Source organism: Petromyzon marinus, chromosome 35 (assembly GCF_048934315.1).
Source record: "Petromyzon marinus isolate PM22_M1 ecotype Great Lakes invasive population chromosome 35, UKy_Petmar_22M1.pri1.0, whole genome shotgun sequence".
Taxonomy (NCBI): Eukaryota; Metazoa; Chordata; class Hyperoartia; order Petromyzontiformes; family Petromyzontidae; genus Petromyzon; species Petromyzon marinus.
In genome coordinates this window covers 3,639,817-3,661,287 of record NC_133701.1, presented here as the reverse complement: position 1 = coordinate 3,661,287, position 21,471 = coordinate 3,639,817, and the positions used below count along the sequence as shown (strand labels likewise).

General features: G+C 42.5%; 2 protein-coding genes across 4 annotated transcripts in view; one reads left to right on the top strand and one right to left on the bottom strand.

Annotated features, from left to right (window-relative positions):
* LOC116948870 (basement membrane-specific heparan sulfate proteoglycan core protein-like) overlaps positions 1-3,545 on the bottom strand; it is a 77,124-nt gene extending 73,579 nt beyond the window's left edge. The window contains exon 1 of one of the 2 annotated variants that reach the window (XR_012945963.1): positions 131-3,545. Coding sequence is in view for 1 of the 2 variants with exons in the window: in XM_076071847.1 (XP_075927962.1) it covers positions 131-197 (67 nt within the window). In the remaining variant the exon portion in view is untranslated. The remainder of the gene's footprint in view (positions 1-130) is intronic. The other variant, XM_076071847.1, reaches the window with a different exon arrangement.
* Positions 3,546-4,828: 1,283 nt separating this feature from the next.
* On the top strand, positions 4,829-21,455 carry LOC116948867 (histone-arginine methyltransferase CARM1-like). 2 transcript variants are annotated; one of them, XM_032966052.2, is made up of 16 exons: positions 4,829-5,030; positions 6,622-6,747; positions 6,992-7,098; positions 7,392-7,496; positions 7,726-7,836; positions 8,269-8,446; positions 9,409-9,499; positions 10,485-10,566; positions 10,822-10,907; positions 11,330-11,419; positions 11,560-11,697; positions 12,052-12,141; positions 15,047-15,162; positions 15,545-15,625; positions 17,059-17,127; positions 17,795-21,455. In XM_032966052.2, the coding sequence occupies exons 1-16, from the start codon at positions 4,883-4,885 to the stop codon at positions 17,944-17,946; spliced, it is 1,770 nt and encodes a 589-aa protein (XP_032821943.1). In that variant the 5' UTR covers positions 4,829-4,882; the 3' UTR covers positions 17,947-21,455. The 2 variants fall into 2 exon arrangements, with proteins under 2 accessions (XP_032821943.1, XP_032821944.1); XM_032966053.2 differs by lacking the exon at positions 17,059-17,127.
* The last annotated feature ends 16 nt before the right edge of the window (positions 21,456-21,471 follow it).

The following is a 21,471-nucleotide window of genomic DNA, read 5'->3' as shown; positions in this document are numbered from 1 at the left end:
CAAAACGGCAAAATTATAAAGTGTTGAACACTACGGTACGGTTTTGAAATGTACGGTGAGCAACAAGTTGAACGTACATACTGTACGTATACACAGTGTGGTGTATAACAGCACGCGAACAATAACTCACTGATGCGGGACAAGATGCAGATGACAACACTCATCCACACCGCACGTCTCCTCGTCTCCGTGTCCATGGCTCAGAGCCACGGCGCCGTCTGCTCAGTTCTCAGCACGCACCACGTTTTATGTCGCTCCTGCTGCCGCCTTCAGTTGAAGTGTGGCGACATCCCACCCACAGCTCGCTGAGGTTTCACTTCCAACCACAGCTCCCAAACCAAACCCCAGCCTCTCTCTATAGCACGACTTCATCGTCACGCTTCCGTTTACTGTTTCAGCGCCGAATAAAAAAAGAAATGTTACAACTGTTATCGTGCTCAAAAATACATTTATTGACCTAAATAAAAATACGAATTCATAACTAACATTAATGACCATGAACGTGCTTAGGTATAAAAGAGTCACCTGACACCATTTGGAACATGCATGTTAAATTCGCGTCCGTGCACGTCAAGTCTGGTGGTGTGCGTCCATGCGCCCTGCGGCTCCCTGGCCATGAAGTCGGAGGCCCTGCCTGGACGCGGCTCGCTGCTGTTTGACCCAAGGCTCAGGTGATGCTGCTCCTCGTTGGATCCATTCCAATAGCAGCAGCCACCACAGAGCCAACTGTGGGACACTGGGGTGGGATTTCTCACTTCAAAAACAAGATTATTACTTGTGGATACTTACAGATTTGGCCCAAGGCTGAGGAGTGCTGCAGGGCCCCATCAGCGTGCAGCGAAATGGCACACTTGTCCAGCCTCCAAAACGACAGAGGCCAAATAAATATATCAAACAAAATCTGTATTCAGAAATATGACTTTATTAATTCTGTATAATTGTTTAAACAAGAATAACATGACCAATACGAGCTTCATTAAGTGCTAAGTCTGACGTTGTTTTAATGTCAGAAGTGGAGGGAGGTCTTCTCTGATCCGGTGTTCCGGGGGTAAAGACATCTAAAACCGGCCCTTCTCCCAGCTAACATGGTCACTGTTGCGACTACTGTGCATGTCCTCCATCTGAGTCAGAACAGGGATGACGTGATGGTTCGCTGGTAAAGAGAACTGCAGGAATATGGAACAAGTTCCATTGCTTTTCATTTGGGCTTTTTTAAGTACAGCAAAGCAGAATTACAACTTGTTTTAGAACATCAAGTTGAACAATATAACCGAATAAAAATATAGATTTCCTTGTTTTGCAAGGTAAAAACCCATTCACACAATAAGTCTCTGTTACACCTGTTGAATTTATAGTGGCAAACTCCGATTCAGAGAGACACTAATCACAGCTGGAAATTGCTAAAGATCATTTAAATAGCCACGCGTTTTGTTTTCACGTCTTGATATTTGAAGCTCAAGCCTGATGGATTTCTCATTATATCGCATTCCGTGTGAAGAGCACAGGACACTTTATGTTACTTCTGCTTTTGAACACAACTGAAAGATTACGAACCATAACAGATTATTCCTATATTTTGCATGTTAAATATGCACAAAACCATCTTAAAACTGGAATGTTGACACTCAAAATTATTAATTTAAATCAAGTAAATAACACCACCGAACTAAAACAATGTTATATGGAAATACTCGGCTCCAGAAAAGTAACTGCACAGCATTTGGAAAAAGTGTATCGCTCATTCATACAAGTCGAAGAGTCTCAACAATGGACGTCTCAACCCGTGCAGCATTTGCCTCCTTGGTCATGAGGTCAGAGCCCGTCTCTGGACGCTGTTTGCTGCTGTTTGACCCAAGGCTCAGGTGATGCTGCTCCTCGTTGGATCCATTTCAATAGCAGCAGCCACCACAGAGCCAGCTGTGGGACACTGGGGTGGGATTTCTCACTTCAAAAACAAGATCATTACTCGTGGATACTGACCATGATGTGTTAATTACTCAATATTGTCAAATGGCGTCACGTGGTGTAAAATTCAATCCCACGTGTTACGATAAAGGCACACGTGCCATATCACATTGACAGGTGAATGTTTACTTTTAGACCATAATGTTACACTTCTGTAATGATGAGGCATGGCCCGTTCGATGGTTTCTACCAAAATAAAAGTTGAACACTTTCATCGCAGCCATCTCTGCTTCACGTTGTCATGCTTGGTACATGCGTGTACAGTGGTCATTTCACAATGTCAACTTTATATTCTTGGTTCTTTCGCTAAAGTCACGTAGAAGGGAAACAATAAAATAATAAAAATATAAAACAATACAATTCTCACGACGTTTCGACTGCAACACAAGCAATTGTCAGGTGTGAAAACCACAGCATCCCTGCAGTCACGAAAGCTTTAAATCAAAATGTAATGTCAACTTTAATTTAAAAAATATCATGAACAGGAATGGGCGGGGTAATTACTTCCCTTCCCTTGTGTTTCCCCATGGCGCCACACATATATCCCATGCAGCCTTATCTTACACACAACAGGCAGTCACTATTCTTCTTTCATAGCAAAAACCTTGAAGAATATTTCATCATTGTGGTGTGGTTAATGCATACACGAGACTGCGGGTATTAGTATAAAAATATATACATTTGCTATGCACCAACATTTTGCATGCAAACATATTAAGGTCCAGAATGACGTTTCAATTTTACTCTCCTGTGTGACGGTCAAACGCGACTCGACTCAGCAGGAGGTTTCCAAGCAGTCAGTGTGGTGCCACTCCTGCCACTAACGACAAGCAAGAGTAGCAAGGTCAATAACTTGTCTTGCAAACATTTGAAAATTATTGTACAGTATATATGGCTTTTTAAGGTACAGCAGAAGGAAAAGCGACTTTAAGCTGTGTGGTCGGAATTAATATATGAATTAGCATGTTACCCAGTACCACCACCGGATCGGAGGAGGGTGGCGGCGGGTACACAGAAAAAAGGAAAGAAAAAAGAATAGGATAGGTGCGCTGCTCTGTCCTGTGTTGCGTTATAACTATGCTATAAACTAGACTACTATACAATATAATATTATACCTTCTAATCTAAACTACATGATATAATATCATATCCATAGACAAAATTTCCACATTTGAATTATACAATGCGTTGCTATACACTGCCCTATGCTTTAGACTATCAAATATTAGACTTGAAACTTTACACTGTCTTATTTTATCAACCCCACTATGTCACACTGCTGTATATTCACAATACAATTACGATACTATATATTGCCATATGAATTGTGTTAAACATTACGATGTTATACTATTCATTATTATACCACATGCTATAAACCATACCATTGACAGTCGTGTGAAAGGTATTAAGAGGCAGTGCCAGCGAATGGACTTCGGTCTGAAGGTCACCGTAAAATATAATCAATTAAGAACCGAAATGGTTTATAACATCTTTCCAATGTATATTCTTAGTTTTTTCGGTAAAGTCACGTTGAAGAGAAACAACAAAATAACAAAATATATATAAAACAATAAAAAATTCTCACGACGTTTCGACCATAACACACCTGATGATGACCGTTTGAGTTATGGTCGAAACGTCGTGAGAATTTTTTATTGTTTTATATATATTTTGTTATTTTGTTGTTTCTCTTCAACGTGACTTTACCGAAAAAACTAAGAATATGAATTACTGCAGTCACGAAAGCTTTAAATCAAAATCTTTCCAATGGTTACTAAGCCAGAATCCATCTTCTCGGTTGAAATTGTCTCTGTGTTTGTATATGTGGATAGCCTCATGAACGAATCTCTCATGGTAGCCGGATGGCTTGCAGAGAACCTCCGTCTTGGAGAAGTCAATGTCATGTGAGCCCACTGAATTATAACAGTGATCTGTCACGGCTGAGGAGTTCGTTCTACCGTGTTTCAAGTCTGCTTCATGTTCGCGGATGCGGTCCGAGATATGTCGTTTGGTTTCTCCAATGTAGCTGCTACCACAGGCAACTTAGTTTGTAAACGCCCGGGTACTGTATGTCTGGGACCACATCTTTTACAGACGGAACCAGATCATGGATTTTATGTACTGTGTTGAATCGGACCTGGATCTTGTGTTTATTCAGGATTTTGGAGATATTTTTTGTGACCCCCGAAATGTAGGGTAAGGTGATGGTTTTGAATGGCTCCTCAAGAGGATCCTTCTTCATGGCTGGAGTGATGGCTTTGCGGATTGTGTAGTCGGAGTAACCATTAGCTTTAAGAGCTTGGTGTATGAGCTTGAGTTCACTGGCAATGTGTTCCTGGTCGGAAATGCATTGGGCTCTATGGAATAGAGTCTTGATGAGGGAGTTCTTCTGGGATGGTGGTGGGAATCCGGTTTCAGGTAAGCATCCGTATGGGTAGCTTTCCTGTAGACAGAGTGGCTCATTGAACCATCAGGTCTCCTTTTAATTAAGACATCCAAAAAGGGTAACTTGCCAGTCACGAAAGCTTTAAATCGAAACCAAGAATATATAATTTTTCTTCCTTCCGGAAGACATCTTCCCCCATCCCCTTCCACCGGAAGACATCTTCCCCTATCGTCCGGAAGACGTCTTCCCCTTCTACAGGAAGACGTCTTCCCCTATCTTCGGTAAGTCGTCTTCTCCTTCCCCCTCCCTCCATCTTCCGGAAGACGTCTTCCCCCTTCTACCGGAAGACGTCTTCTCCTTCCCCCTCCCTCCATCTTCCGGAAGACGTCTTCCCCTTCTACCGGAAGACGTCTTCTCCTTCCCCCTCCCTCCATCTTCCGGAAGACGTCTTCCCCCTTCTACCGGAAGACGCCTTTTGTCCGCATCCCAATAAAACGCGCGCGCCGTTTCGCTTGCCCTGCGGGCGTCATGGCGGCGTCTTTCCAGGGCGTGCGGCTCACGGCCGTGGGCGAGCAGAACGGCGGCGGCGTGCAGCGCAACCCCGAGGCCAACCTGCGCCTCGAGGCCAAGGCGACCGGCGGAGGCGGCGACTCGCTCGGGGTGACGCTGTACAACGGTGCGTGACGGCGCGGTTCGGCAATCGCCGGGCCCGCGTGCGCCCATTGACCGCGGCGAAGCCTGAACCAGGCCTCTCCCTCTCCCCCCCCCAGAGAGCCGGCACGCTAATTAACTCGCACCCACCCTGGGAGGGGGCTCGGTACATTTATTAACGAGTCGCTAGTTAGTTAAACTGCCCGCTTTGTTGATTAGGGCGACACATTTCACATCGTTTTTTGTTATACTCCCTGGCCCTCGGCGAGTACCGTAAATGCCTCCGCGAGTCTTGTATCGGAAACAATAGGCGGTCGCACTGGACGAGGGATAGCTTTTTTATATAATGTTAATGAGTTCTGTACTGCCGGTACCAATGATGATGATGATGGGTGCGATTTATTTAGACGAGCGTGATTGATTTGTGAACCGTCTGTTGATGCGGCCGTTATTGGTGGTGCAATGTAAGCGGGCGGTCACAATCCCTCGTGTACGATTAATAATGCCCAAGGGTTGTGCGGATTTTCTGGCAAGGAGGGTTTGCATACCATGCCAGTAATTCTGTTATCGCAAATAAATATTTGGGCAATTTTGCTGTGATAAACTTGCAAATTTGTCTATGGACTGCCCTTGCCTAGAACATCATGCAGCCCAAAAGCATATTTAACAGGCCCCATACTCGAAGTCGATGACTGTGCGGAGTTTAATTCTGACACATGCTGGTGGAAAATAATAGTCTGGATTGAAGACGTATTGGTTGATTTGGCCAAAATAGTATCGTTACGTGCCGAAACGGAACCAGTGCCTATTGTGTTACCGTACCTTATTGCCATGGTTGCGAGACTTTACGTGGTCAGTAGAGGGCAGTGTAACAAAAGCCATCACAGTATTTTAATGTGCTTATATTTTCCTACGTCTCAATGCTCCTCCGTCTGTCTTGACCCCGCATTGACCCACCTGTTGCAATTGTGGTCAATTGCCCCCCCCCCACGACGCGCACGGCGACCTGGGTAGGCCCACATCCAGCCGTGGTTTTGACAAGCGGTCGTTGCACTTTATCGGACTGATGGTGATATTGTCAATTATACTTTCCCGTTACAACCGCCTTTAACCGACAGTGTTTTAGTACTAGTGCAGTGCACCAATCTATCGTCTGGCAAGTGCTGGATGCCATTTGTGATTAACGTTTCCGGCACTGTTAGTTACTACTTGAGTAAAATTTTATCGAAAATAAATATTCAAGCTCTGCAATTGGGTCTGTGAGTGTGGAGACATTGGTTAGTATTGAACGTTATAAAATTAATCGCAAGGTCAAATGTATGTGTTGCACATTTCTCAGTTGTCTGTCCTAATAGCAGCTAATACATGATGTTCTGGTGACATGAGTTTTATTCCCAGCCATGGCTATTATCAATGGCGAAAAATATCGTCATGGGTCCTGGATTATCCCCTTCACCAATCAACACTGACCAAATCGTTAACATGTGGTCGGCAACCCCCCTTTGACTGATACAGCATAGGGGGGTGGTGGTGCTTTAATCCAACCTGAAGTCATCTGTGCTTCTGGAGAAATACAAGTTTTAATTCTACAAGAGGGCATGTTTGTCTTGTTGCAGGTGGTGGTGTTTGTGTCTTCAAATGCATGGTCGGCAGAGACACCGAGTGTTGCCGAGTGAGCAAGCAGGCGTTCCTCATCACCCTCGGGCAGAACAGTGTGCTTGTACACTTCGCCTCGCAGCCCGGTATGCTTCTGAATACATTTGTGTCCTTTAATGCCATTTGCATCCCTTGGCAATGTCTGATTTGTGGATAATATTATGCAGCACTTTGCTAAATATTTTTTTTTTATCTTATTCTTGGAGAGTGGCTGTGATGTTTCTCAAAAGGATTTTAGAATCCTTTTAAGAAACTCGAGCAATGAACCTCGTGTTACTTGTGGTACAGTTCCTTTTACGAACATGTATCCCGACTTGCCTGCCTCCTTAGATTTCAACTCATTCATGAACCTACTCAAGTCATGTCAGGGACGAAGTGTGGAGAGGTCTGTGTTTAGTGAAAGAACAGAGGAGTCTTCTGCTGTGCAGTATTTCCAGGTGAATTCCACTGAACAAATTTACTACATGCATGTGTAGCTCATGTTTTTTGCAAACATTAACTTATTGGATTTGTGGAAGTGTTCAATTACATTTTTATTTAATTAAACTTTGCATTTGATCGTTCTAGCTGACACAAAGGGCCCCTTTAGTAACCAGCGATAAACATAAGCAGTTGGATCGATGTGCTTAGGAAAAACACTTGTCAATGGTTTAAAGTCTTTATGCATCCATTTACAAGATATAATGGTCATTGTTGTTTCATTATCTGTTATCTCACCTCTTCTCGTCAGTTCTACGGGTACCTCTCGCAGCAGCAAAACATGATGCAAGACTATATCCGCACAGGGACATACCAGAGGGCCATCCTTCAGAACCATGCCGACTTCCGAGATAAGGTATTGTCATCTGCACCACACTGCTGTTCATCCAACTTTTGGCCTTCTCGGACTAAAAAACAAGAGTTGTGCTCTTAGGTCAGGTGTAAACTGCTTTACCACAAGGCTGAGGCCTTTTACTATATTCATACTGTTTAAATTTTGTTTGCTGCATTATAAATGAGGTTTGCACTGTTTTATTATGTATGGCCGAGTAGGCATTTGTAACTGACTGTTTATGTTGGGGCAGATTGTTCTGGATGTGGGCTGTGGCTCGGGGATCCTCTCCTTCTTCGCCGTTCAGGCCGGCGCCAGGAAGGTGTATGCAGTGGAGGCAAGCAGCATGGCACAGCATGCTGAGGTGCGGTACTACTTTCCCAATGCCACAAGAGTGCAAAATTGCATCATCGCAACACACACGTTTCCGGCAGGGAATTATGCGGTGTCCAATCAAATGTTAGTTTTAAATGCAACAGTCTGGCTTAGGTTTTTTTTTTTTTGGAGGGTAGGGATTGTGGGGGCTGGGGAAGTTGGAGATGAAGTTTCTGTTGGGGTGGTTCTCTTGTAAAGCCAATGCACTGAAACAGCTGCTCAATGAAAGGCGGTCCAATTCAATGGTGCAAGAACAAAATGAACTCGTGCCATCTCTGGTGTACTCTCGGCACTTTCAGGACCCACACAATTGACTTTAACAGCAGGCTAAAAACTTGTTCAGACTCTTTTAAAAACGTTTTTAAAAAAAAATACCCATCTAATGTTTAAAATGTATGGTTATTTAATGGCGTTGCTCCAGGTACTGGTGAGGAGCAACAACTTGCAGGATCGGATTGTAGTGATCCCTGGGAAGGTGGAGGATGTGTCCATCCCAGACAAGGTGGACGTTATCATCTCGGAGCCCATGGGGTACATGCTGTTCAACGAGCGCATGCTGGAGAGCTACCTGCATGCCAAGAAGTGGCTCAAGCCAAATGGTACGGCTGAACTGAAGCAGGTGTCTTTGTATGTACCTTGCCCCTGATCTGTGTTTACTAAGGGAAAGGCCAAAGTCATTCAATGGAAGAGGATAGATTGCAAATTCCCTTTGCCAATGTCTGCTAGCAGAAATGATGTAGCATTAAATGGCTAAATCGATAATACGGATTATAATCATGCCATGCACACCTAATTCTGTCTGTTTTTTTTTTCCAGTTGTCAAATTATTTCCTTTTGTTAAGTGAACTTGTTCTGCATATTTCTTTTGCTCATTTATCCATCGTCCAAATGTTTTGGTAATTCATTACTATTGTTATGACTGTCATCAGTAAATATGTTGTTTATGCTTTCACTACTTATGTCTATACCTCCATTTCTCCAATCTAGTTTTTGGAATATATCTTAAAATGTCACTCTGAATCGCCTTGGTAAGAGAATATCACCTTGCTTGACTTCTGAGGTCAACTTTTCCACCGTACGTAAAATTAATTGGCACCCCAGGACCATGATGGATAGTCATAAGATGTGTGGAAGTCTTCTTCCAAGAGTGGATAAAATGTGGGTGATTTATAATGATACAAACGTAAAATCCCATTGGGTAAAAATCTGGCATAATCCCACGTGTCACTCTTGCACATGAGACAATCCGATTGAGTTCTCACTTGGTCAGGCAAATATATTTGAACTTGAAAATGGAGCGATATTTTTTCATATAATGGATCCATATCCTTGCAGCTGATAGTTGTGCTATTGTTCACCGGTGTTTATAAAAAAAAAGGGATTATTGAATTAAATTGTGAGACTTCATCAAATTGCCAGGTGGGTGAATCATTATGCCCCTAACTGACAGGCATGTACATCACGGTAGTTTTTTTTTATTTACGTAATATTGGGATGTTAGATAATTGATGAGGATTTTATAATTGAATCGTGCACTTTGGTTTGTTTCCCTGCTGTCTAGGTAATATGTTTCCAACGCTCGGCGATGTCCACTTGGCACCGTTTACAGATGAGCAGCTTTACATGGAGCAATTCTCAAAGGCCAACTTCTGGTGAGATTGAATCCTAAATTATTGTCTTTAGGTGCAAGGTGAAAAATTATCTGTGTTTTTTTACATGTTATTTCAATGCTTAGATATTTGGGGAGCTGATGTAATATTGCAATTCATCGGCAGTTTTTTTGCATTTGTTTCACTGGCAAAAACAACTTAACAAGTGCATCCATTCGTCCATGTATGTTATTTGGTGAGTTTAAAACTAAGGATGTGTTGGTGTGGTATTGCATTTTGGTAAGGAAAATTACACTGAAAATACTACATGTAGTTCCTTAATTTCAATTTGACCAAATACATTCAAGCATGTTGGGGAGCAGTGGTTGGTGCACTCCGCTACTCGCAACCTTGGTTTTATACCCAGGCACGGCTAGCATCATTGGCAAGTGATATCTGAACCAGTACCAATCCTGCCTGCCTCCCCACCTCCACTAGCCCACACTGATCAGCATGGTGAAATGTGGTTGATCAAGCATGATGAGTGATGCAGCATAGGGAGGCCTTCAGCAGTGGATTAACAGAGCCATGAATTTGAATTCGGACATCTTCATTCAACAAACTCGCCTAACATGGAATTAATGTGTTAAGTTACATGTAGTGCCTCACATTTGCCATGAAATGGTACCTTTAAGTTATCCATAAAGGTGTGATCCATTATCAATAAACTATACATTAATCCTCCGTTCGAACACCATGGTTTAATGTTGAGGTTATGTGAAACATGAAGCGTATGCCACAGAAACCGAAAAACCGAGCCATTCCAAATGATCGCAGCCAATATTTTGGCAAACACCTGGGACTCAAATATTGATGTGGTACATGTGACATATAGACAAATGAAATGCTTTCGATGAAATATACCAACTATGTATGTGTATTTTTGTTGACCCATTTCAAACCGTTGTTGAATTGTGTTTCTTTACGGACACCGTGTAGAGCGTGGAATAATATTTCCCCCTGTGAACGTGATGGTTGTCCTTTATAGGTACCAGCAGTCATTCCATGGTGTCGATCTGTCCAGCCTACGTGGGGCTGCCCTTGAAGAGTACTTTCGGCAGCCAATCGTGGTGAGTGGAAAGCCTGAGGTGCATCTATAATGAAATGTAGGATCTATTACAGCAACATGGGATTTTGGAAGGGAAAGCTGACTTTTAAAGCATCGAGGGCCACCGATGGTAGGATGGTTTGGAGGACACACTTAAGTAGTAATGGATTGTTGTGGTATCAGACATGGACTTGGTAATTATGTTAAACAGCAAATGTAATCTTTAGTTATTGTTGTATATTAATGGTGTGTTCCATGTATATTTGTCTTTTTTAAGGATACATTTGACATTCGGATACTGATGGCCAGGTCCATCAAGTACACGGTGAACTTTCAGCAGGCCAGGGAGGAGGACCTGCACAGGTGAGTGTCTCAATCTACACCTTGTCACTACAATTGCAGACATTCGCTGCTTTTCTGGTAGGCTTGGAAATGATTCACTCCCCGAGATGTTTCCATTAGTTATGATTTGTGGCTGTGATTTTTATTTTAATCAACTAAGTTATGGATAATTTTGAGTCTAGTTTGCAGTTTTATGTACATATGTTGAACTTGTTTCGCACCAAACATAGCTACCCGTGCAGTTATTATGAGTGCACATGTAAATTTTATCAATATTCCTACATAGCACTTTCCAACCTAAACTTATTTGGAAAAGCAGTCATATTCTTTTTCAGGGTCTTTATGCTGTTTTGTAGTAGTCACACCTTTGCCTCGCTCAGTCTTAGTGATGTAAGTGGCTGTGTTGCTGTGAGCCACTAATGGGTTAAACTTTGTTTCTCCAGGATAGAGATCCCTTTCAAGTTCCAGATGCTTCAGTCTGGGCTGGTGCACGGCCTGGCCTTCTGGTTCGACGTTGCGTTTGTGGGCTCTATGTGAGTACCATCATCAACACCATTTTCAAGTGGCCTACCTGCCATTTGTTGTCACGTGCCTCATAGGATGAAAACAATGCTGTAGCCAGTATTTAAAGAACTGTATTATGGTATGTGTGTGCATGCATGCTCTGTTGCAGGCTGACAGTCTGGCTCTCCACAGCTCCCACGGAGCCATTAACGCACTGGTACCAAGTGCGCTGCCTGCTGCAGTCGCCGCTCTTTACGAAGGCCGGAGACACGCTCTCCGGCACTGTTGTAATGATCGCAAACAAAAGGTTTGTGCTCACGAACGGACCTACAAAAAAACGACCTTTGGGGGGGGTGGTCATTGCATTGTGGCTTTACGTGCAATAATACTTGGGAAGTCACCTTCAGATGAGTGCTGGTGTATTTTCGCTCATTCACTTTATGCCACGTTTATTAGTTTACATTGTTCTTCATTGCACGTTTCAATTGCATGCTTACTGCTGAATTGTCGACTGCACCAAGAAATGAAGTCTCGTGTATTTGTTTTACAAGTTAATGCTTAACACGATTTTAATTGAAGTTCTACTTACAGTATGAAAAACAATGAACCGGCTGAGGTTTATTCGGTAACTAAATATACATTTTTTTTCCATGGCCTGCAGACAGAGCTATGACATCAACCTCGTGGCTGTAGTCGACCAAACGGGGTCAAAGTCAAGCAACTTGTTGGACCTCAAAAATCCATTCTTCAGGTAAGACCCATGAATGTCACATTTGTTGTACATCCCGAGCTGACAAACACCTCCTTTTTTAACTTTCTTTAAAGAAAAATCATGGTCGCACATTCTATGATGGTGCACGGATAATGATGATGATAATTTTTGACATTTAATTAAATCCTATGGGAAAAATACAGTGGCATCACTCCCAGAGGATTTGACAAAAATCAATTTATTTTACTGATGTGCTACCATATTTAAGCTCCCTGCCATCAACCCGAATGCCTCCTTCTGGGGCCGCAGCCTATGGGCCACCACGGTGACGAGATGGTAATTCCCTCGCCTGGTATCCAGGAGGTTGTGGGTTCAATCCTGATCCTATAATGCCTGGTATATTTCGAGTTTGCATTTTCTCCCCCGTGGTCCCGTGGATTTTTCTCCGGGCCCTCCCGGCTTTCCCCTCCACATTTTAAAAACATGCGTTTAGAGCAGTGGTTCTTAACCTGGGTTCGATCGAACCCCAGGGGTTCGGTGAGTCGATCTCAGGGGTTCGGCAGAGCCCCCGCCACGGAGGTCCGGACACACTTGAATGATTGTGTAAATTTGTGATGACACACACGACCCGCTTGGCCATCACTGGCTGCAGATGATCATGCTACACTGCTTGGCCAATCAGCGCTGCGGGGAATTTAGTGCGTACTCAGTAGTCAACGTGTGACTGTTGTTGTCGTACGTCGTGTGATTTCTTTAATATTTTATCCATACTAACTATGTCGGGCAAAAGAAGAAAGTGGTCGGACGAATATGTACAACATGGATTCTCATGTATCACGGAACGTGATGGGAGTGAGCGTCCTATCTGCATGATTTGCAACGCCAAGTTGAGCAACTCTAGTCTTGCACCGGCAAAACTAAAGGAACACTTCTTGAAACTGCATGGAGACGGGGAATACAAGAACACAACACTTGCTGAATTCAGGGTGAAGAGAGCCAGATTCGATGAAAGGGCCACTCTGCCTGCTCTTGGATTTGTACCTGTTAACAAACCGATCCTGACAGCATCGTACGAAGTTGCTTACCTGATCGCAAAGCAGGGCAAGCCACACACCATTGGTGAAACACTTGTGAAACCCGCTGCATTAAAGATGGCGAATCTGATACTCGGAACAGCGGCCGAAGGTAAATTATCCCAAATTCCCCTTTCAAATGACACCGTCAGTGACAGAATAGAAGACATGAGTAAAGACATCTTGGCTCAAGTAGTCGCGGATCTGATTTCAAGCCCGGCAAAATTCAGCCTTCAACTCGACGAAACCACAGACGTTTCTGATCTAAGCCAGCTTGCTCTTTTTGTACGCTATGTGAAAGACGACATGATAAAAGAAGAGTTTTTATTTTGTAAGCCTCTTACAACAACAACGAAGGCAGCCGATGTGAAGAAGCTTGTGGATGACTTCTTCAGAGACAACAATCTTTCATGGGATATGGTTTCTGCAGTTTGTACGGACGGAGCTCCAGTCATGCTGGGAAGAAAGTCTGGTTTTGGTGCGCTAGTAAAGGCCGATGCACCACACATCATTGTGACGCATTGTATTCTGCACAGGCATGCGTTGGCAACAAAAACCTTACCTCCAAAAATGGCAGAAGTATTAAAAACTGTGGTGGAATGTGTGAACTATGTGCGAAAAAGTGCTCTGAGGCACCGCATCTTCAGTGAGCTGTGTAAAGAAATGGGCTCTGAATTTGAGGTACTTCTGCTCCATTCTAATATTCGGTGGTTATCCCGGGGACAGGTGCTGAATCGTGTTTTTGCCATGCGTGTGGAATTAGCCCTGTTTTTGCAAGAGCACCAACACTGCCATGCAGATTGCTTCAAAAATCCTGAGTTCATTCTCATTTTAGCGTACATGGCTGATATATTTGCAGCTCTCAATCATCTCAATCAGCAGATGCAGGGTGGTGGAGTCAATATCATGGAAGCGGAAGAACACCTGAAGGCTTTTCAAAAAAAGCTACCGTTATGGAAACGACGAACAGAGAACAATAACTTCGCAAACTTCCCACTTCTGGACAAATGTGCAAGTAAGATCGAAGATGTGTCTGGAATCGGGAGATATTTCTGTATCCACGGAACTGAAGCAAACAATTGCCACGCACTTAGATGAGCTTGCAAAGTCTCTCGACGGATATTTCCCTACAAGAGAGTCATATCCAGCATGGGTGAGACAGCCGTTCACGTTTGCTGTTGAAACAGCAGATGTCAATGATGAATTCCTCGACGAAATCATTGAAATTCAGCAGAGCCAGGTTCAACAGCAACTCTTCAGAACAACAACGCTCTCAACGTTTTGGTGTCGACAAATGAACAAGTATCCAGTTATTGCTAAGAAAGCCCTGGATTTTTTTATACCATTTGTTACAACATATCTTTGTGAGCAATCCTTTTCGAGGATGCTGGACATAAAAACGAAGAAAAGGAACAGACTTTGCTGTGAAAATGACATGAGAGTGGCACTTGCCAAGGTGAAGCCACGCATATCTGAACTGATCTCTCAATGGCAACAGGCAACAGCAGAAGTCACATTGATTTCCAGGTATGTAATTTGTTGTGAGTTTATGCATTGTGTTGGTTTTTTTCTTTGAACAAGGTAATGTTCATGCACGGCTCATTTTGTGTACCAGTAAAAAACATATCTATGTCTTGAATTTGAAAAAAATCACATTTTATTTTTCACTAAAGAGGGGTTCGGTGAATGCGCATATGAAACTGGTGGGGTTCGGTACCTCCAACAAGGTTAAGAACCACTGGTTTAGAGTATTTGGTTGCTATAAATTTCCACACGATAAAGCACTTGGTTGAGCTATCATTTGTGGGCAGGTAACTGAAAAAAAAATAGCTGTATAGCTCAGTGGGCTTTACCTGTTTTGTTGTTTGCAGGTACTCGGGGACGACGCCGTCGCCGCCTGCCGGCTCCCACTACACGTCTCCATCCGAAGGCATGTGGGGCCCATCGGCGTACAGCACCGTGGGCTCGACGCAACTCGCAAACCACAGTACGCGCCCTCTGTTATTGGCACTCACCATGTTCACCTTTGTGTTCTTATAGTCGACTTGCGCTTACGGAAATTATAGTATATGCCACGAATTGAAATAACTGGATGTAATGTAAAAATATATAATTACCCCGCCCCCCCCCCCCGTCATACATACGATTATTTTTGTATTGCACTATCCAGGACCGCAATATGATTGCACAATTAAGTCAGTCATTTTTGGCGTTTTACCATCTCATTTGTCATGTTTTAATTTTTCCCCCCCCCCGACCTAAGTGTAACATCGGAATATTATTTGCATACATTCTAAATAATAAATTCTCACACGTGGTTTGATGCATGCATCTTTAAAAACTGCGGTCTTTCAATTTTACTTTTCTAGCTGCTGTGCCGTCTGCGTTTGACTTGAGTTCGGTGCTAAATTCAGTGGCTTCTCCAACACCAACCAACCACATCCCCATGGGTGAGTAACACTGACGGTGGTGCAGGTATGATCACCATTTTGCAGAGGAAATCTTAAAACTCCATTCGATGTAAACCTAAGTGATTGGTCACACAAACGTGTAAAAGAGCAGGGTTCTTCAGCTGTGTTCCAGTGGGCCAGAATGAAATTATCATGGGCTTGCGGAACATGAGATTCATTATTACGTCGACAGGCGTAATGTTGTCGCATAGCGTCGTAATGTTATAACGTCTAAATGTGACCGCTAAAGTGTACCGTTCATTGGCAGGTCCGACATCTGTCTCTTTCGACTGGCAAATGTTTATTGTTTACACCTCTCCGTTCTGTCTTATCTCTCGCATATCTGGCTAATCTTTCTTTATGTGAAAGCAGGCCATAATCTCATAACTCGGCGAGCCATCCAAGAGCCTTTGCAGGTCACATTTGGCCCGTGGGCCGCAATTTGAAAAACCCTGTTATACAAGACTGTGTGGGCACCCTTCTGTGCATGTTGTTATAGTTACTAAGTGGACACTTGCATAAAGGACCCTCATGGCCACTATAATAATTTCGTTTGTTCCTATTTGCCTGTTTTGCTTTCAAAATATTGACTTCAATACATCACTTGGCAGAGCAGTTTCGATTTGTGCTCATTATGATCGGGTGGTGTGCGTTCTGTCTGTAACACGCGAGGCTTTTGTGTAAAGGTGGCGGTGCACGTGGTGACCATGCCGTTCTGTTGTTCCTTAACCGTGCTACCGCTTGGTGCCGCTTCGCGTAGAGAGAAGTGCTATTGCCGCTTTTATGTTAACATTGGAAACGTTTTAAAGTGGTTCTGCTTAATTCTTTAAACTTGCATTTACACGAAAGTAAAGTGGACTCTTTTCTTTCCCTTGATGTACCTGAAATTCTGAATTTTAACCTTGGAACAGTCTTTCTAGAAATTAAAAATTGGCAAAAAAACGTTGGTGGTCATGAAAATGTAATTTGTTATAGGATCTGTCAATACTGGAAGAACTATTTTAAACCGTAACCATCTCATCTATCGTGATATTGGTGTTCCATATTATACTTTATTTACATGGCTCTGATAATTGCGCCAACAGTACGAGCTGACTTGGCAATCGGCAGACGTACAAATGGTCTGGATGTTTGATCAAACTTATTGAGCAAAAATGCGACCGTTGGAGCAGGGAACCTATCTGGAAGGAACTCGTTAAACAACTGGAAAGTGCTTATTACAGTTTCTTAATTAATTCGCAATATTTTCCTTGCCTTTGCATAAAAATCATGCTACGTGTGAACCAACCATCGCTGCGTCTACTGATTGACTTGGGTGTGTAGTGCATAATTTGTACCGCTCTGTTTAGTTATCTCGATGTGCTTTGTTCGTGTTTTGGTGTACGCAGGTGCATGAGCTTTGTCTGCCTCGCTGTGTCTCTATCTCTTTGCAGCCGACACTGGGCCTGTGAATCACAGTTTCTCCAGGCTGGGCTCCATTATGAGCACGGGATTTGTGCCGGGTAACGCTCTAGCCAAAACCGCTACTGCATGACTTTATTTCCTTGTTTATTTAGTCACTTCTTGCGCTTATCTGATGGACCTTTGCCCCCCGGGGAGAAATTGTCCTTAACATGAATGTAACTGGAAATTTAAATTTGTCTCAAATCCACTGCAGTTACTTTTTATTAAAAAAATGTACGGATCCACCTTGTATACTTAACCAGGTATAGCAACTAAGTGGCATGCTCTGTCATGAGGAGTGTAGTAGCGTTGACCATATTGCTGCGAGTGTATTGAATGTGCAGTCTTGACATGGGTTTTATTAATGCATGCTCTGGGATGGGTCTCTGTTGGAAATGGGAGACGATGAAATTACATTTTGAACCAAGAAACTTACTTGAATAATTTATCTGAGAATGTCCCATAAATAAATCGACCCTCCTTTTCAACAGCATGCTCCTTCTGGATGGGATTCGTTGTAAAAAAATATTTAAAAAGAGGTTGTGAACTTGTAAGACATAATTGAACGGATGTACATTTGTGGCAAGGGGGTTAATTTTTATTGCTGATCACTTAAATGCAATTCCACGCTCACATTCTCAGGATGATGGGCAGTCACGCAAACTGACCTGAATACTGGGTAGCATGAAAGCAATGTGTGTGCCTTGCTGTGCCTGTGTGCCACAGGAAGTGGCAACACGGGCCACTCCGCAGTACCCGGATACCCGATGTCTGGCCAGATGGCCACTGCGGCGGCAGCAGCAGCGATGGGCGGCATGTTGGGCATGACGACGTCGCCGGTACCACTCGTCAACAGCAACATGCCCTTCAACAGCTGAGAGGAAGCACAAGATGCAAAGGGATGAGGCTGAGCAACCGTCCGTAATTAATTCAACCTCGATTCACGTGAACTTTTTAAAACGCTGTAACTTTACCATTTGGCCATCTGAGTGAGCGCACGTGTGCACGTGCGTCACAGCACCAGCCGGCGTTTGTAGTTGCGTGCAAGTATATGCAGTTGTTTGTTATACATGTTTTTTTTATATATATTAAGTTCAACACATACCCAACATTGTTCTGCTCATGGTATAGTTATTTTTTTTAAGTTCTATTTGGGATATATCTGGACCAAGTTCCCAGAAGGATATATTGTTTTGATGCAGATAATAGGCAGTAATAATGTCAAGCTGTTGACGTTCTTGCTGCTAATCCTGACATCGTTATTAGAATACAAGAGATTTATCTTGCCATTTCAAGACTGCACACTACATTAAGTTTACAGTGACTTTCTTTTTGTTTACGACGGTAATTTGTTGAAGTGCTTTTCCAGTTTGGCAAAAAAACCTCACTGACTGCCCACTTTACTGATGTTATAAACCATGACCCAGAGCACTGGCGGAGCCAGTCGAAATCCCTCACTTCGATCGGATCATTGGGGTTTATTAGTAATAAATCGGCATTTTGCGACTCCCATTGCCCAATGTGTAGCATATTATTATGTGCCAGGGACTCTATGAGATAGGACAATAATCTGAGTCCATAATTGTCAATAAGTAACGGCAAAGCAGTTATAAGTGACGCACAGAATTCTGCGCAGTTGCGTACACAGTACACGATTTCGGCATCGCGAGTGCGATGCCGATCACACAACACGGTTCGAATTCGACCCTCGATCGATGGGCTGCGCCATCGCCACACACGCGTCGAATAAAAAGCAACGGACCAGTCCTTGCTAACAACTCTCTCATTTTTCATTGCTGGAGGGGGTTGCCCCCCCCCTACCTGAAAATGCTGGCTCCGCCATTGACCCAGAGTAATTGAAATCTGCCTCCTTCATGATCATTGTTAATTTACCATTGTGGGAGCTTTTAGTTTTGTTGTAAGTGTAAAACTGCCTCTGATTTTTATAAACTGTGGATGCAATTAACTTTACTTTATCTGCAGCTATAAACACGCATCAAACCATAGAAACATAAACTTTACCTGTCGCATTGCAACATTTGACAATGGTAATGTGTTAGCACCAAGTGATTTTCTGGATATAAATGATATTTTCAAGGCTCAATAGCTGCTCCAAAAAAACATTCGCAATGATGTTTGCACCTGTTTTTATTCACACGAACACGCGGAAACTTCTAAAGTTTGGTCCTAAACTGTGCATTTGTGTTTTAATGATACACTTCAAATTTTTTGACTTTAGATATGTTATAGTGTTCGTGAAAACGCAACGGGCAGTTCGTTCTTTTTAAGCGTGGCTATATTGAAAAGTCACGATTTAATAATGTGCTCATTACACTGGAGTGAGACATTTGACGAGAAAAAGACAGACGTAGTTAGATTTATTTTCAAAGTAGCAAATTAACAGTTAATTGAAAATAGTTTTGCCTACACTTCTGAGTAAATCAGCTGCTCAGTGACTGGCAATTTCGTTTTCAATAGTGTGATCTCGCTCCAAAGTGTATATTCGCGAAGGGTGCTACTATTGCAGTTTTGAAAACATTTCCAGAGGGGTTAAACCTTGAGTAGTTTTTTTTCGATTTAAAGCTTTCGTGACTGCAAGGATTCATCTTCTTTGTTCTTTCGGTAAAGTCACATAGAATGAGAATAAAACAACAAAACAAAATAAGACAATAAAATTCTCGTGACTTTACCGAAAGAACCAAGAAGATAGTGTTTTTGTATTGGCCACCTGGCTTGCACTGTTGGCTTGCAAATGCCCCTTGGCATTTTATCTGCACAGCTCTGTAGAAGTATGGCCACTTTCCAAAAAACAATACTTTATTGCAGTACGTGACATGTAAAATGTATGATAACAAAAGTGTTACAGATCCAAGATTATCGGTGGGATAAAATTACGATACATAAATTGAGCACGGGCACAAACTTTTCTGCAGCCAAATCTGGTAATTTGGCTTCTACAACAGGCTGAGTACAGGCTAGGGCTCATGTATCTCACCAAGGTTAATATTTCTGCCAAGATTAGTAATCTAAATAGTGGTCTTCACAAGTAAAAAAATGTTAAATCCTCAAACATTCCAGTAAGGATGTTCTTATTTCAAACATGACCTGCAAGTATTAAGGTATAACTTATGACATTTTAAATTACAATACAGTGAATAAAATATTGTAAATGTTGGTTCAAGCTTTACCAGGTCAATGGTGAAGAATTGCAGAACAATGTTTTACACCACTTTGTGAAATGTTCGTATAAAGAATTAAAGCTTTCGTGACTGCATAAATTACTCATTGGTTTTTTCGGTAAAGTCACATATGTAGAAATACCATAAAATTATATTAAAATAAATCAATCACGACGTTTCGACCGCAACACAAGCGATCTTCATCAGGTGTAAAAAACATAGCGAGGGAGCATATAGGGCGATACCAACGAGAAGATGAGAGACGAGAATTCAACAAACCTAAGAAAAAATTACGTGATGCAAAACCAGTCGGGCCAACAACACAGACACTTGCCTGGCGGACCACGAATTTTCTTAAATTCGTGGTCCGCCAGGCAAGTGTCTTAACTGTTGTTGGCCTGACTGGTTTTACATCACAATTTTTTCTTAGGTTTGAATTCTCGTCTCTTATCTTCTTGCTGTATTTACCTCCGTGCAGTTTGGTGCTCTCTGTGTTGCGTTGGTATCGCCCTATATGCTCCCTCGCTATTTGTTTTTTACACCTGATGAAGATCGCTTGTGTTGGGGTCGAAACGTCGTGATTGATTTATTTTAATATAATTTTATGGTATTTCTACATACGTGACTTTACCGAAAAAAACCAATGAGTAAATGTTCGTATGTTTAGTTATTAATGTATATCTTAAGCCATGTTTAGTTTTTTTTTATACAGGACCTTTTTATGGTTTTATTCACTTTTTGTCAACTGTCTTGAAGGTGGTGCACACCGTGGGATGGTATTTTTACATTTGAACAACTTTTTCCTTGAGGTTATAGAATATGAAACGACGAGTTCATTTTTGGTCCGTAAAATAACCTTAAGAAATTCGTCTAGCGTTAATGTCTCGGGAGTTGATGTTTATAATTGACGTGGCAACCCAGTTATGCTGTGAAAATTCACTTCAAATGTTAGCAGATTAAGATGCTTATTTTTGGATGGTTCAGACAAATCTGCTTTTATCAATGCCCTAAAGCGGATGTAGCCGTTCCCAAGTTGGCTAAGGGGCAACGTGCTTTGCTCACTGTACAATTGTCTCCGTAAAAACGTTTAGCTGTGATTACCACCCCTCACATTGGCGCCTGTCATCATGCGAGTGCCATCTTTAAACTTGCCAGCTCTATATTTAAGTCTGTTTCCTTCCTTTTAAAATAAACATCATACTCATGAATTGTGTTGCTTTTATC